We start from the raw sequence: 15,620 nt of genomic DNA, 5'->3' as shown, positions 1-15,620 counted from the left end.
TCAAAGGCACCGCGGAGTCCAGAGGGCCGAGTGGAGGTGCAGCTTGTCTTCAAAAGGGTCCGGGTTCCTCCTCCCCGCGCTACTTCCGGTGGTCAGGGCCGGGCCTTTGGCTTTCAAAGAGAGGGGCAGGCATGGGGAGGGGGTAGAGGTCAGTCCGCAGCAGACACAGCCCATGCCACTCAAGCCCCCCACTGCGCGGCCCCGAGCTGTCCCCGTCCTGGGCCACGCTGAAAAATGGCTCCGAGACCCACAGGCCCGGCTCCCAGCTCAGACACAGGCTTTCCGTCCTGACACCATGTCCTGGAAGATACTCCAGGATAACTACGAACACAAGGCCGCCTGGGCCAGCACACCCTCGGCGGCGACACGACGGGCACTGGCCCACCCCTTCCAGGAGGCGCCCGGGTCGAGGCGTCTGTGAAGCGCTTCGGGACCTGGGGGTCTCTGGGAAGCTTTAGGCCCCCCCTGCAGGTAAGTGGGGGCGCTCGCTGGGGCTCCCTCATCCTCTGATCCCTGAACATTTAACAGGAGTCCTGCACCGGGAAGTCAATCCTCCTCCAACACAAACACAAGCCGAAACCAAGAGGAGAAAGAACCAGAGAAAACTGCCTGGGCCGCAGCCCGTGGCGAGGGCCGGAGCCAGCCGGCCAGCGGTCCAGGCCCCATGCTCGGGGCAGGCTCCGCTATCCTGGCCGTGCCCCCACCCCAAGTTCTCCTCTCTGTTGCTTGTGGGCGGTCTGCACGCCGTCCAACTGAAGACGGAGCTCGCTCGGTGATTCCTGCCTGAGATGCTCTCCCAGCGCCCTGGCGGGGCCACAGCCCTCCCGGGCCCCTACAGCGAGGAGGAGCGTCTAAGGAATGGTGCGCGCCATCGGCTGCAGTGAACGACCACCCAGGGCCCACGGCACGGGCAGCGAGGGGAAAGGCAGTAACAGCAACAAAAAGAGCTCACATTTTAAGTCGGGGCCCGGGGGCGCCGCTACCGAGACTCCTGTCCGCAAGCAAGGCGAGGGGATGCCCTGATGGAGGAGACAAGAGGATAGACGAGCCGGAGGTCAGCAGCGCGATGGGAGAACAGCTCGAGGAGACGCGAGGGGGGACGGAGGCGGCGACCTGGCTGTGTGCTGCGCTCTATTTTTATTTACTTTTTTTTCCTTGGGGTTCCCTTATCACCTGCAGTCCTATTTTACTGTTTATTTTGAAACAGGGTCTCACTAGTTGTGGAGGGCCTTGTGTGGCAAAGGCTGGCCTCAAACCTGCGACCCTCCTGTCTCAGCCTCCCAAGAACTGGGATGACAGGCACGGGCCACCACACCTGACTGCGCTTCACCTCGCAGAAAGGGAAGGGTTTTTGGCTGCCGGCTCTGCTTGTACTGGGTCTTGTTTTCCTGCCCCGTTTGAAAACAGGAAGGAAAATAGACGGAGTGAAATGTGACCAGAAAGTGGCCTCAAACGGCTCAAGGTGGAGAGAGACGCGTGTGTCTTTGTTAAGCCTCAAGACCTCCCTTTCCAGCCCGGCCTTCTTCAGCAGAGCCGGGCACCCTCGGGAGCCGGCTGTTGCTCGGGAGCAGGGCCGCCGCCCGCCCAGCTGGCCTGGGACTTACTTTCTCCTTTGTGGTCCTGGGGACTGAGCCAGGGGCGCGCTGTGTCTGAACCACACCCCAGGCCTTTTTTTTTGAGGTACTAGTGATGGAACCCTAGTACCATTCTACCTACGTGCTACACCCCAGCCCGATTTCTTTCTTTATTCCTTATTTTGAAACAGGGTCTCACTGAGTTGCAAAGGGCCTAAGTAGCTGAGGCTGTCCTCGAACCGCGGTCCTCCCGTCTCAGCCTCCCAAACCCTGGGATTACAGGCATGCACCCCCGTGCTCACCCCCACACCCAGTCCTTTTCCTTTTAGTTTGTGGTACTGAGGATTGAACTCAGGGGCATGCACCTCAGAGCTGCACCCTAGCCCTATTGTTTTATTCTGAAGCAGGTCTAAGCTGCCGAGGCTGGCTTCTAGCCTGCACTCCTCCTGCCTCGCCTCCCGAGTCCTGGGGAGACAGGCCTGGCCAAGCCACCTGGCTCCTCCCTTTCCTTTAGACACTGGGAAGCTGGACCAACCAACCAGCCCAACCAGAGAGCACCCGCGGGCCCGGGGAGGGCCCGGTGTCCTCTCCCACCTGGTGAAGCAGGGGGCTGCTGGCCAGCCCCGGCGTCCCCGGGACGTGGACACTGTTCACGGCGGGCAGCCGGGCCACCTTGGTGGGCTTGGCGCTGGCGCCGAGACCGCCGGAGCCGGGCGAGCACTTCCTCTTCTTTCCCATGAGTTTGTCGAGGGGAGTGTGCGCGTGGGGGAAGCCGCCGTGGGCGCCGCCGGGTGGCTCGCCAGCCTGGTGGACGAAGGGCCCGAGGGAGAGCGTGGAGTGGCCGCGGCTCACCATCACGCTCATGCGGCGGATGGGCTCTGCGGGGCCCCCAGTTGGCTCGTGCCGCAGCCCCGCCACCTGCGCTCTGCCGGCCGCACAGTCGGGGCCCGGGCCGTGCGAGGAGGCCGCGGGCGCCGGGTAGGCAGGCCCGGGGGGAGCCAAGCAGTTCTTCCTGAAGGACTCCGTGGAATGGAGGGCGGGCAGCGGGGAGCCGCCCTTGCGCTTCTTGGCCGAGCCGCCGGCGGCGCCGTGACAGCCAGCGCTGCTGGCACAAGCCTCCTTGGGCCGTAAGGACTTGCTGGATTTCGACTTCTGAGGTTTCCTGGACATGGGGGAGGCGGGCACGGAGGAGAGGCCGGAGGGCGTGGAGGGGGACGGCGACGAGGACACTTGTCTGGGCTGCACACCGCACGCGGGGTCCACCGCCCCCGAGGCGGCAGGCTGTGCGTTCAGTGTGGTTCCATGAGCTGGTACCGATTTGCCGTTCGGGGAGATGCAGGGGGACGGGGGTGGCACCGGGGACGTGGACGCGGCGCCTGCCGCAAGGTAGGCAACCCCGCACTGCGACGCCGGCACCGAGTTCGTCCGATGAGGAGCGCGGGCTGAGACGGGCGACGTGCTGGGCACTGGGGGGATTTTCCTATAAAAAGGAGAGGGCGGGCGTTTGGGAGGCTGAGACAGGAGAATCGCGGTTCCCCGACACCCTCAGCTACTTAGGGCCTCTGCAACTCAGTGAGACCCTGTTTCAAAATAAAGAAGAAAAGCCGGGCGTGGTGGGCACGCTTGTCATCCCCGCTCTTGGGAGGCGGAGACAGGAGGATCGCGCAGGTTCGAAGCCAGCCGCGCTGGCTTAAGAGACCCTGTTTCCAAATTAAAAAATATAAAATAGGTCTGGGAGTGTAGCCCGGAGGTAGAAGGGCTTCCAAGAACCCCAGTACCACCAAAAAATTAAATGAGTAAATAAATAATAAAGAAAGAAAAATAGGGCTGGGGGTGTAGCTCAGAGGTAGAATGCTCCTGGGTTCCATGCCCAGTACTGCAAAAAATAAAGTCATCTATGAGCCGGGCGTGGCGGCACACGTTTATAATCCCCGCGCTTGGGAGGCTGAGACGGGAGGATCGCACGGGTTCGAAGCCAGCCTCAGCTACTCAGTGAGGATCTCAGCAACTTAGTGAGACCCTGTTTCTAAATAATGTATAAAATAGGTCTGGGAGCGTACTCCGCAGGTAGAAAGCCTCTGGATCCCATCCCCAGTACTACCAAAAAAAAAAAAAAAAGTGATCCATGGCCCTTTTTTTTTGTTTTTTGTTTTTTTTTTTGGTGGTACTGGGGTTCCTGGAAACCCTTCTACCTCCGGGCTACACTCCCAGACCCATTATATATATATATATGTTTTTACTTGGAAACAGGGTCTCTTAAGGCAGCACGGCTGGCTTCGAACCAGCGCGATCCTCCTGTCTCCGCCTCCCAAGCACGGGGATTACAAGCGTGCGCCACCACGCCCAGCGATCCACGGCCTTTTGAGGGTGCGAAGTCGAGATGTAGAGATGCCAACCGGCATTCGCGTGAGTGGACTCTACGAAGGCACGGGCCAGCCTAGAGAGGCCCACGTGGGGTGCGGGTAGGCACGGGAGGCGGGGTGTGCGCGGAGGCTGAGGCCTGCCACTGTCTGCTGTCACCTATTCTGCTTGCTTGCTTGCTTGTGCGCGCGCGTGCTCGCTCCCTCCCTCTCCCACCCCCTCTCATCTTTTGATAGTACTGGGGTTCTACCTCCGGCTACACTCCCAGACCTATTTGTTTTTTTTTTTCAATAGTTTTATTTGGAAACAGGGTCTCTTAAGCCAGTGGGACTGGCTTCGAACCTGCGTGATCCTCCTGTCTCCGCCTCCCAAGCGCGGGGATTACAGGCGTGCGCCACCACGCCCGGCCTGCTTTCCCTTTTAATCCAAGTCAATGTATTATCAACCCAAAGAGCTGAAACACAGACCCACAGAATTCCTGCAGTGGCCATCCCTGCGCCAGAGCCCGGCGGGGGTTAGGCTGGGCTCAGGGGACATGCCGGTCAACGCCAGCCATCCAGAGGGCCACAAGCTGAAGACTTTGCACTCACACCCCACTCCCATGTACGTGAGACTCCTTCCTGCAGGGAGCCTCGGCCGCACTGAGCGGCCTCCTCTGCCCCAGGGCCGGCGGGAGGGCAACCCCAGGTGCTGCTTTCTCGAAGGTCACGGCAGCAGAGCTGGGCCGCTCCACAGGGCGCTGGGAGCCGAGCCGGCTCGCCCACTGCGGGCTCAGGCGGCTGTGCAGGGAACCTGGCCTGAGGCGGAGGTCCCTGAGCCTGGCACACCACGGCGCCCCTCTTCACAGTGGCACCCCAGGGACCCTGAGCTGCACTCTGGGCGCCCCACCCACGGCCGACGGCCCTGCTGTGCTCCAAGTCAGTACGGAGGTCAGCACCACGGTCAGCGGCTCGGCCTGGCCCGTGCTGCCTCCTGGAGTGCTGCACAGGGCTCCCCAGCACCCCGCTGCTGCTTCCCCACCGCGGGCCGGGCGCCCCTTCAGGCAGCACGCCACCGGTCACGGCCCTCCCTCTGCTGGAGGGCTAACTGTGCCCAGGGACTTTGCTGCTGACCTCTACGTGACCTTGTTCTCTCAGTTTTACGAATGAAAATCAGGGTCCCAGGACTTGGGAGACAGAGAGAGGAGGATCGCAAGTTCAAAGCCGGCCTCAGCAACCTAGCCAGACCCCGTTTCCAAATAAAAAGTAAAAAGGGCTGGGGACGTAGCTTGAAGGTAGAAAGCCCGTGTGTGGGCTTAATCCCCAAAACCAACACCACCAAAAAAAAAAAAAAAAAAAAAAAGGCAGGGATGGCACGCGGAAGCGCCGTGCCGAGGAGCACGGCGAGGACGGCGCTGGCCCGCCCGGCCCAGCACTCACTTCCAGAGCTGCGCGTTCAGATGTTTCTCCACCATGAGGCTGAGCGCGCAGCGGAGCCGGTTCCACCTGGAGTCAAACACGTAGCAGCCTTTCCCCATCTGCCGGCTCCCGAATGTGCAAAACTGAAAGAGAGGCAGGGCATGCAGCTCGCGCGCGCGTACGCGCATACACACACACACACACACACACACACACACACACGCACGCACACACACGCACGCACACACACGCCGGCCCTCCCGCCGCGGGCGCTCGCGTGGACCTGGACTCACAGACGCTGGCTGAGGGTGGCGACCTGAATAGTGGCAGCCCAGTTTCTCCACACACTCCTCCTTGTCGTCGGCTTCGCCTTCCTCGCTGGACAGCCGCGACGCCGGCTCGGCGGCAGGCAGGGGCGGGTGCGGCGCTTCGTGGACTGGAGGGGCGTCGACGGGGGCGCTCCCGGTGTGCTGGGCGGGGCAGCCCGGGGGCCTCGGGAGGAGAGAGCGGGCAGCTCAGACCCCGCACGTCGCAGCTGCCCAGAGCCCGGCCGCCGTGCCCCCCTGGGCCGTCCGCCCGCCCGGTGGCGGCGAGCCGAGCCGTCCATCTGCCCGGCCCCCGGCAGGAATCCATGGCGACTCAGAACCTGCCTTCCCCTCAGCCACGTGGGTCACTCGGGTACCCTCGCCTCTCCCCGCAGAGACGGAAACACGGGGAAGAATCCTGTCAGGTCCCTCCTCGGATCTCAACTGGCAGTAGGTCCGCGAGCCCCTGGCCAAGTGCCCGGGGCAGGCTGGGCGGGGCGGGGAAGAGGGTCGCGGGGCACTTCACGGCACACGCCTCCCTCCTGCACCCCGGGGCCAGGTCCCGGGACCAAGCGCCTTTCTCACAGAGTCGAGGCTTCAATGCGAAGCTGGCCAAGGAAAGGACTCGAGGGCCGGCGCCGCATCCCCGAGGGAGGCGCCAGGGCTTCGAGGAGCAGACGCCCGAGGGCCTCTACTGTAGCGTGGCTCAAAGTGCAAGCACATGTGCACGCGCGCGCACGCACACACACACCACCGTGGCCATCTCTGAGGTGTGAGCCTGAGAAAAATCTGGCTAACACACGGGCCTGTTGCTCAGCATGCTGCTAACCAGCCCGTCTACACCTGGGGCAAAGTGGCAAAGGAATGAACAAACGCCACGGCGCTCAGAGGCGCGTGACAACGCGGCGGGAGGCTGGTCCCCAGCAGAAACCCTCCGGGCCATGACATGGAGACCCCGCCGGAGCCACGGAAGCTCGGAGCACACAGTCCTGGCCACTCGCTGCTGCTTGTGTTTGCAACAGGGCAAAGCCCTGGCGGAAGCCTGCTGGCACCTCAACGTTTCTTATTCTCGTAGGAATGCCCGAGTAGAAAAAACGGAGCCGGGCGTGGTGGGCACGCCTGTCATCCCAGGACTTGGGAGGCTGAGACGGAGGATCGCAGGTTTTCAGACTGCCTCAGCTGCTTAGTGAGACCTCCGAAACTTAGTCTGACTCTGTTTCAAAATAAAGAATCAAAAATAGGCAGGGGGGGGGGGTCGCTCAGAGGCAGAATAACCTGGGTTCCATCTCCAGTACTGCAAAACAAAACAAACCAAAAAAAACAAACCAAAAAAACCCCCAAAACAACAACAAAAAAAGTCCGGCCACAGCGAGCGGGCGCCGCCTCCTCGCCTCGGGCCTGTGGGGTCTGCTGTGGCGTCTGCCTTCTCTACAACCTGCCAGGGAGGGCCGAGCTGGAGGGCGCTTACCTTGGAAGACTGGGGGTGTGAGGTTTAGGTTTACTAGCTAGGAAGGGCTTGGCGTCGGCGGGAGCGGCTCCGTGCGCACCGGGCTGCGGCTCCTGCGGCGCCCGGGGCGGGGCGGGCGGCGGGTCCCTGAGAGGCGGCGGCGGGCGCTGCGAGTCCACATGGCGACTCCATTCCTTCTCCCTGCCTTTGTTTTTGTGCTCGGCTAGTAACACATCGAATCGCTTTCTTCTACCCTGAACGGCCCTCCGCTGGGTTAAGGAATGTGTCTACACAGCAAGACAGTGAAAACAGAACACAGCGAGTGAGGGATCTCAGCAGCACACGACCTCCGTGTCCCCACAGTCCAGGCTCTGCCCCAGAGCAAGCCCCGCCAACAGCCGGGCAGAGACCACGCTGCGTCTGGCAGGCTGAGAATCCCCAGAGCGTCACCTTTCCTCCCGAGCTAAACGGGAAGCGCACATTCCGGACTGACAGCAGAAAACCCTGGAGCCGGTCCTGTCACAAGCAAGGAGGCTCGGGCCAGGGGGTCACCTGTGGTGCAGCTGCTGGCCACCGGCAGGAACCGGCGGTCACTCACGTTTTATGCCATAAAAGCAATTGCTTTATTGAGGTTCTGGTCAATCTCATTACAACTAACCTTTTTAACCATTTGAAAAAAAGGTTTTTTTTTTTTTTTTTCGGTAATACTAGGGATGGAACCAGGGGGGCATTCTACCTCTGAGCTATACCCCCTGCCCTATTTTTTATTCTTTATTTTGAAACAAAGTCTCACTAAATTGCAAAGGGCCTCACTAAGTAGCTGAGGCTGGCCGGGAACTGCGATCCTCCGGTCTCATCCTCCCAAATGCCGGGATCACAAGTGTGTGCCACCACGCCCGGCTCACTGAAATTCTGAATGCTAATTTAAAAGAAAAAAATCATTCCATAAAAAACATATACTAGAATGTATTCTTTTTAGTAACTGCCAGAGGGCAAAAATGAGACAGTCCCTTTCCTCTGTGCCTACAAATGTGGCCAGTAAAGAAAAGGCGTGGCTGTGAGCGTCCTGGAGACAGAGGCGCAGAACCAGAAAGCACCAGGCAATGGGCACACTGAGAAGACGGAGGCCGGTCATGGCGGCGCTGGCTTGACGAGCAGCCCACACCGACCGCGGCCGAAGCGTGCCTAGCAGGGACACGCCTGCGTGGCAAACGCGCCTGGCAACCCAGGCAGGTAAAGTGTAAAGTCGCATGCTCGTGTGGAGGGGTCGCAGTCGGGCACAACGCAGCGGCGTGAGCCTGATGACCGCGGAAGGGCTCGGCGGGCGTCACCTCCCCACTCCACGGGCTTCAGCGTGTAAAGTCCCACGGCCGCCCGCGCTCGGGGGCGGGTGAGCCCGTTCAGTACCGTGGCGGGCGCCCCGGACCCACCAACCCAGCGGACCCGCCTAGGCTTCCTTCCCTTACAGGATCCTGCCAGGGAGCCGGGCGTGTCCGCGCCTCCAGACGCCACACAGATGCGCCCCTCCATGGGTTCACGCAGCGCACTGAGGACTGAAGGGCAATTACGCCTCACGCTGTCTGCAACGCAGTAACATGGCCCTCCTGGACACACGCTGCTGTGTCCACCCACAATCCAGCCTGGCCCAGAGCACCGTGCTTTCACAATCTTTACTTAGTGTCCTTTAGCACGCAGCGCATCCGTGCGGGAGCAACGGAGACGAGCACAGGGACTGTGTTCAGTGCTGCGCCAGCACCTGGAATAGCACTTGTCATTCCTCAAGGCTTCAGCCAGAAAGGTTAGAAAACCAGGGACCACACAGCTGGGCGCGGGGGCACACGCTTAGGAGCCCAGTACTTGGGAGGCCGAGACAGGAGGATCACAGATTCGAGGTCAGCCTCAGCCACTTAGTGAGACCCTCAGCCACTGAGACCCTATTTAAAAACTTTTAAAAAGCAGCCCGGCCTGACAGCGCGTGCCTGTAATCCCCACACTTGGATGGCTGACAGGAGGACCACGGGTTCGCGGCCAGCATCACGTAGCGATGCTCTCGGCCGTTAGACCCTCTCTCCAAATAAAAATCAAAACAGCGCTGGCTGAGGTTGTGACTTGGAGGTAGGATGCCCCTGGGTTCACTGCAGGTGTGGCGGTGTACGCTGCGCCTGTAACCGCGGTCCTTGGGAGGCCGAGACAGGAGCATGACAGGCTCGAGGGCGGCCTCAGCAAGGACTGGGACTCCCATCAGCCTAGCGAGACCCTGTCTCAAAATAAAAATAAAGTAGGGTTGTGGAAAAAAGCGGGGGACCCTGCAATGTGTTCTGAAAGAATGAGTGCCGCACGGCGTCCCTGGCGCCCTGCCCGTCTCTACAGACAGACGTCTAGCCTCTCCGCATCTCTGAGCGTCCCCGGCGCCAGGCACAGCAGGGCCGAGGAGGGAGGCAGAATTACCGGGCCAGGCCGACTTAAATGTGCGCCTGCCCGCACGCCGCGGTGTCGACGCTATACACAACCCCTCCCCGTCAGCCTCTCCCCCTGCTCTGGGGTCCCTGCACCCCACCTCTGCCTCTCCCCCCCTCTCGGACCAGTTGACAGAATGTGGGCTTCAGGCCAGTGTCCCTGCAGCTGGAGAGCTGCCCTGGCCAAGCCTTCCTGCTGGCTCCCTCCTTTATCTTTTTAGTTAATTTTTGGTCCTGGGGATTGAACCCTGCGGCGTTTTACCTCAGTGTGAAATCCTCTTTCACTTCTTTACTTTGAAACAGGGTCTCACGGAGTTGCTGAGGGGCGTCCTTGAACCCAGGATCCTCCTATTTCAAGTAGGGGGATTACAAGCGTGCGCCACCACGCCCGGCTAGCTACTTTATTTTTTATTATTATTATTTTTTTGGTGGTACTGGGGTTCCTGGGAGCCCTTCTATCTCCGGGCTACACTCCCAGACCTATTTTTACATTTTTATTTGGAAACAGGGTCTCCTAAGCCAGCGCACGCGGCTGGCTTCGAACCTGCGCGATCCTCCTGCCTCTGCCTCCCAAGCGCGGGGATTGTAAGCGTGCGCCACCTACTTTATTTTTTAAATAAATCCCCAGAGATAATTTTAGACACGTGTGAGCCATCATCAGACTGAACTCCATCCCTTGCACGAGACTACTCTAGACAGGGCAGCGGAGGGGCCGCTGGGTCTTGTGATGACCGCACCCGCCAGGCCCCACCCAGACCGTACATGGATGTCCGGTGGAAGCGCTTCTGGAGCTGAGTGGCCGATGACCAGAGTCACATGGCCCCGTATGGGAGGCGCGGTGGACGGACCAGGACGCGTGGAGGGGCCAGGGCGGTGGGAGGCAGACACCGCGACTCCCTGGGGCGAGTAGAAAGGACACGCTCCCAGGCTTCAGCAGGAGACGACACAGAGACCCAGAGCATGTCTAGGGCAGAAACGCCGGGCACGCCCAGCGCTGCAGACCCACCCAGGGAAGAGGAGGGCCTGGCAAAAGAGCAATGGGCCTGAGGGAGGCCGAGCTCGGGCAGCTCCACGCTGGCCCGAGGCAAGCCGGGGCTGCCGACAGAGGCCAGACGCGACAGGCTCAGCACCAGGCCCCGGACAGCGGGGACAGCCTAACAGAGCAGGAGAGAGCTGGGCGAGGGGGCCTGGCATCCCGGGGCTTGGGAGGCTGAACAGGAGGACCGCAGGTTCGAGGGCAGCCTCGGCCAGGAGTGAGGCTCTCAGCAAACTAGAGAGAGCTGCTTCAAAGTAAAAGTAAAACAGGGCCAGCCCGGCGCGGTGGCGCGCACTTGTCATCCCAGCATTTGGGCTGAGACAGGAGGATCGCAGTGCGTGGCCAGCCTCAGCTACTTACTACGGCCCTTTACACCTCAGCGAGAGCCTGTTTCAAAATAAAGAATGAAAAATAGGGCAGGGGGTGCAGCTCGGAGGTCGAGTGCCCCTGGGTTCCATCTCCAGTCCCAAAGCAACAAAAACCCAAGCGCAGCAGCAGCCCCCGCGGCCGGCTCGGCACCGCAGGGCGGGAGCTTCACGCTCGAGACACAAGCATGGGCTTGGGAGGAGCTGTCCATCCACTGGAGACTTCACAAGTCAGAACTCGTGTGTCCTTCGCATGACACGTCAGGCACTTAAAGCACCCTGTTCCCTTCAGAGCCACTGCTATAGGACAAACCTATCCGCTCAAAATGGAAATTTAAGTTAAAACAAAAACCAATTACAAGTGAAATTTAAGCCAGGTGTGGTGACCCACGCTTGTCATCCCAGGGCTTGGGAGGCTGAGATAGGAGGAGCGCAGGTTCAAGGCCAGCCTTAGCAGTTTAGTGAGCCCTCAGCAACTTAGCAGACCCTTTTCTTTTGGAAACAGGGTCTCTTAAGCCAGTGAGGCTGGCTTCGAACCTGCACGAGCCTCCTTGTCTCCGCCCAAGTGCGGGGATTACAAGTGTGCACCGCCACGCCCGGCTCGCAGACCCTTTTCAAATTAAGAAATTAAAATAAGAAATAGGGATGTGGGTGTAGCTCAGAGGTAGAATGCTCCTGGGTTCAATCCAAGAAAGGAGGAGAGAGAGAGAGACAGACAGACGGACAGATAGATAGGTGGATGGATGGATGGACAGACGGATGGAGAGAGAACTGAGCGCCCTTCCCTGGGACGCGGCGTGTTAAGCCTAACCCTCTCAGCAGTGCCCCTTCAACAGCGGTCACGCTGTTCACCCCGCTCTCTCCACTTGCACAGTTCGGGCCAATCCTGAGGCACCCGCGCGCAGCCCGGGCGGCCCCACCCGGTGCCCGCCAGGAGCCCCTACCTTGCAGGTCAACGACCGGGTGCAGGGCTTCTTGGTGTCCAGATCGATGACCCCACAGTGGATGTCAGGGTCGAACTCTCTTTCTGTCAATAACACACAGACGTTACCACGGGCTCACCAAACACCCCTTTTCCTTTACTTATGTTAAGACAAATTAGAGCTTAAGTCAAACCCAAACCACCACCAACAATGACAGAGGCACTGGGCCAGCGACAGGCAACGCCACGCGGGGCCAGGGGAGACATGCCCGAGCGGGGAGCCCGCCGCCGAACAAAGGCGCCGCCCACGGTGCGCAAGCCTGCGATCCCAGTACTGGGGAGGCGGAGACAGGAGGACCACAGGCTGGAGGCCAGCGCAGCAACTCAGTGAGAGCTCGTTTCCAAATAAAAATGAAATAGTGCTAGGGTGCAGCTCAGAGGCAGAATGCCCCTGGATTCAATCTGTAGCACCACATTAAAAAAAAAAAAAAGCCGGGCATGGTGGCACACGCTTGTAATCCCAGCATTTGGGAGGCTGAGACAGGAGGACTGCGGTTCGCGGACGGCCTCGACTACTTAGTGAGGCCCTGTTTCCAAATAAAGACTAAAAAATAGGGCTAGGGATATTGCTTGGAAATAGAATGCCCCTGGGTTCCATCCCCAGTACCACAAAATAAACAAATAACTAAAACCAGAATGCAGAGACCGCAGACACTGCCCGAGGAACTAACTCCTCCCGCGGCTGCCGTGGACAGTTTTAAAAGGAGAGCACCCAGGCGGCAGTCCACCGCACCTGTGAGTACCCCCTTACTAAACAGATCCAGAGGGTGACTCGGAGAACTGGGAGCTACCTGATAACCTCTTATTTAAAAACTTCCTGTTACTGGAACTGTCTTCAGACTTCTTCTCGAGAGCGGGCGGTGTGGGAAGCCCTCTGCCGTTCAGGATCTGTCCAGGTGAAGGCAAGGTTGGCTTTGGTACTGAGGGGCAGTTAAGGCCAGGCTTGGCTGGGGAGGTGGCGGCGGCGGGGCAGGGGGGCCCCGCCACGGGTCTCAGTAGCGCGCCATCCGTCTTCGGATGGATCTTCTCCACTTTCACAGAGGGCGTCATGCTGTCGCGGGAAGGAGGAAGAGGGAGGGCGCTGAGCACAGGAGCCGGCCGGCCGGAGACGGGCCCGCCCCAGCCACCTGGACGACCTGGACAACCGTCCAGAAAACCCAGCAGGCCACGCCCACCCAGCCTACAAGCCTCTGGGCGGGCAAAGGCCCAGGGCCCGTGCTCCGTCATCTCAGAGCAATGTGACACGTCTGGCCTGGCCGTGGGACCTGAGTCTTCTCCACAAGAAGCCAAACTGGGAGGGTCCCCGAGGCTAAGGGCCCTGCAGGGCAACCTGGAGAACCACCAGGAGAAAGGATGGGAGCGGGACCGGAGCCCTGGCCGTGTCTGTCTACAGCCGCCGGCCTCAGGCTCCAGGAGGCAGAGCAGGCGGTGGGCGCACCCGAGCGAGCCGCAGCACACTCTGGATGCTGGCGAGGTGCGAGCGGCTGGCCTGGTCGGGTGAGGCCTTGCAGGCCTCGCTGACGCGCCAGCATGGGCCCTGGCTCTCCTCTGGCGGGCGCAAGAGCCACGCTTGTGGACGGCACTCCTGCCAGACGAGCGGGGCCGGGCTCCCCACAGCTGCACCCGGGCCCGCCAGCCGACAGCGGGCACCCGCCGGACGTCACGGCCCTGGAGCAGCAGCGGGCGCTGGACCCGCTGGGGCCAACCAGGCTGTCAGGGCCCGGGGCCGTGGTGCGGCAGACCCTCCAAAGGGGCGGTGCCAGCTGCTGCGGGCCACAAGGCCTGCTCCTCCCTTGGGCATGCGGGAGGCGCCCACTCCCAATGCACCCGGGAAGCGGTGAGCATGAGGCGCTCCCCGCATGGCCACTGTGACCTGAGGCCACAGCTGCAGGAGGAGGCCCCGCTTCCTTCGCCCTTTGCTTTGCGAGCCCCAGAAAGCCTGTCCAGCAGCGCCTGGGCCCCTCCAGTCCTCACACGGGGTCCATTCCTTGGCGGTGTCTTGCAGCCAGGCCCTGGGGCTGCAGACAGAGGCTGCGGCCCGGACACGGCTCCTCAACCCAGGCTTCCTTCTCCTCCTGGGAAGACTGCCATGCCTGGTCTTAACCGAGCGACAGGCCCAGCGCTGGGAACAAGAGCAGCGAGGGCCGCTCACCTCGCGTGACTACCACGAAGGGGCCCGCACCTGCACGCGCCAGCCAAGACCCGCAGCCCGGGCTCCCAGCAGGAGAACTCACATCCGACCGTGGGGGGCTCGGCTCTGCTGCAGGGGGTGCGTGGGCCTGGGGTGCCCCCTGAGCGGCACTTTCTCTTTGGGCAATTTCAGCAACTTGGAGCCCGAGCAGGGGACGCCGAGCCCTGCGCCACTGGAAGAACGGCTGCCGCCGCCTTTGCCTTTGGACAGAGAAGGGAAGAAGGAGAACACTGCGGCGGGAGGGACGGCCGCCGCGGGCTTGCTGGGTGCGCCATGTCTTCTCTCTGAAACGACAAAAAGACAGGGCGCCTCAGGCACGTCGCCACGGAAACTGGAAGCGTCCCCTGAAACCAACACGTTTTGGTTAAAACGTGCATGGAGTGAAAATACGCTAAACGCAGAGGCTTTCGGGAAAGGCTTCTCTAGGCCCCGCAGACGCACCTCGGCTGCCTGGGAGCCGGGCGCCTCCGTGCATCCCGGCACAGCACGGGGAGGTCGGGTGACCCGCACTGAAGATGGACCTGACGCTGGGGGCTCCGCCTGCACCCAGAGAAGAGAGCTACTCACCCGCAGAGCAGAGCTCCTCCCCCCCGCAGGGAATTCCTTCTCCTGCCCATCAGAGCCCTGCTCTGGTTTGCAAAATAGCAAAATCTTAAGAAACAAGTTGTACCTTTTTTATTTTTCTGTCACTACCCACCAACATATGACACCAAATAAGCACTGAATAAGAATGTTTCTAGGGTTATCTTATTGTCCCTTTAAGAATCTGTGCTGACATTTTCCGGCAAATCACCCCCCCCACCCCGCTTTAAAAGAATCTCACTTGACTACAGATGGCGCAGCTCCGGCTCACACCGCGGAGATGCCAAAGGCACAAGACAAAAATACCCAAAGAGCTAGGCTCGCCTTTTAAACCAGGAGCAATTCATGGTTATATGCGGACCACAAAGGCTTAACTGGGAATTAATCTATCCACCAGAGAATCAAGTTTCTTCAGAGCGAGGCCATTCATGCAGACATAAACCGAATGCTGCTGAAAAATACCGCCACTAGAAACAGGGCAATGATTTGGTAACTTCATTACCGTGAAGACCCTGTAATGACAGCCAGAGGCTGCCTGCGATTAAACTTGCAATTTAAAATAACACACTGCTCAGCTCCAAGTTTTAGCATGTGCGATCCCACAGTGACTTAACACAATACTCCATGAGCGTGCAGGGCGTTACGAACCCACGTCGAATCCACGACCAGAACATCAATTAAGTGTCCTGTGTGGCCGGGTGTGGTGGCGCACGCTCGTCATCCCAGCATTCGGGAGGCTGAGACCGGAGGATCGCGGTTCACGGACAGCCTCGGCTACTTAGTGAGGCCCTTTGCAACTCAGTGAGACCCGGTTTCAAAATAAAGAATAAAAAATAGGGCAGGGGGTGTAGCTCGGAGGTCAAATGCCCCTGGGTTCCATCCCCAGACCCACAAAAAAAAAAAAAAAAAAAAAAAGTGTCCTGT

The 15,620-nt window shown here is 60.2% G+C and overlaps 1 protein-coding gene across 1 annotated transcript in view; it reads right to left on the bottom strand.

Moving 5' to 3' along the window:
• The window catches only part of ATXN7 (ataxin 7), a gene marked incomplete at both ends in the record, with an annotated part of 47,181 nt that continues 31,561 nt past the window's right edge, over nucleotides 1-15,620 (bottom strand). Inside the window, 11 exons of the mRNA XM_080715585.1 lie at nucleotides 1-110; nucleotides 330-465; nucleotides 705-832; nucleotides 953-1,019; nucleotides 2,169-3,054; nucleotides 5,354-5,475; nucleotides 5,626-5,824; nucleotides 7,106-7,371; nucleotides 11,886-11,968; nucleotides 12,715-12,974; nucleotides 14,158-14,398. Of these exons, the coding sequence (XP_080571711.1) occupies nucleotides 1-110; nucleotides 330-465; nucleotides 705-832; nucleotides 953-1,019; nucleotides 2,169-3,054; nucleotides 5,354-5,475; nucleotides 5,626-5,824; nucleotides 7,106-7,371; nucleotides 11,886-11,968; nucleotides 12,715-12,974; nucleotides 14,158-14,398 (2,498 nt within the window). The remainder of the gene's footprint in view (nucleotides 111-329; nucleotides 466-704; nucleotides 833-952; nucleotides 1,020-2,168; nucleotides 3,055-5,353; nucleotides 5,476-5,625; nucleotides 5,825-7,105; nucleotides 7,372-11,885; nucleotides 11,969-12,714; nucleotides 12,975-14,157; nucleotides 14,399-15,620) is intronic.

Source organism: Muscardinus avellanarius (assembly GCF_963383645.1).
Source record: "Muscardinus avellanarius genome assembly, chromosome: 18".
NCBI classification, from domain to species: Eukaryota; Metazoa; Chordata; class Mammalia; order Rodentia; family Gliridae; genus Muscardinus; species Muscardinus avellanarius.
Note: the sequence above shows the minus strand (reverse complement) of the source record. Positions and strands in the feature narration are given on the sequence as shown.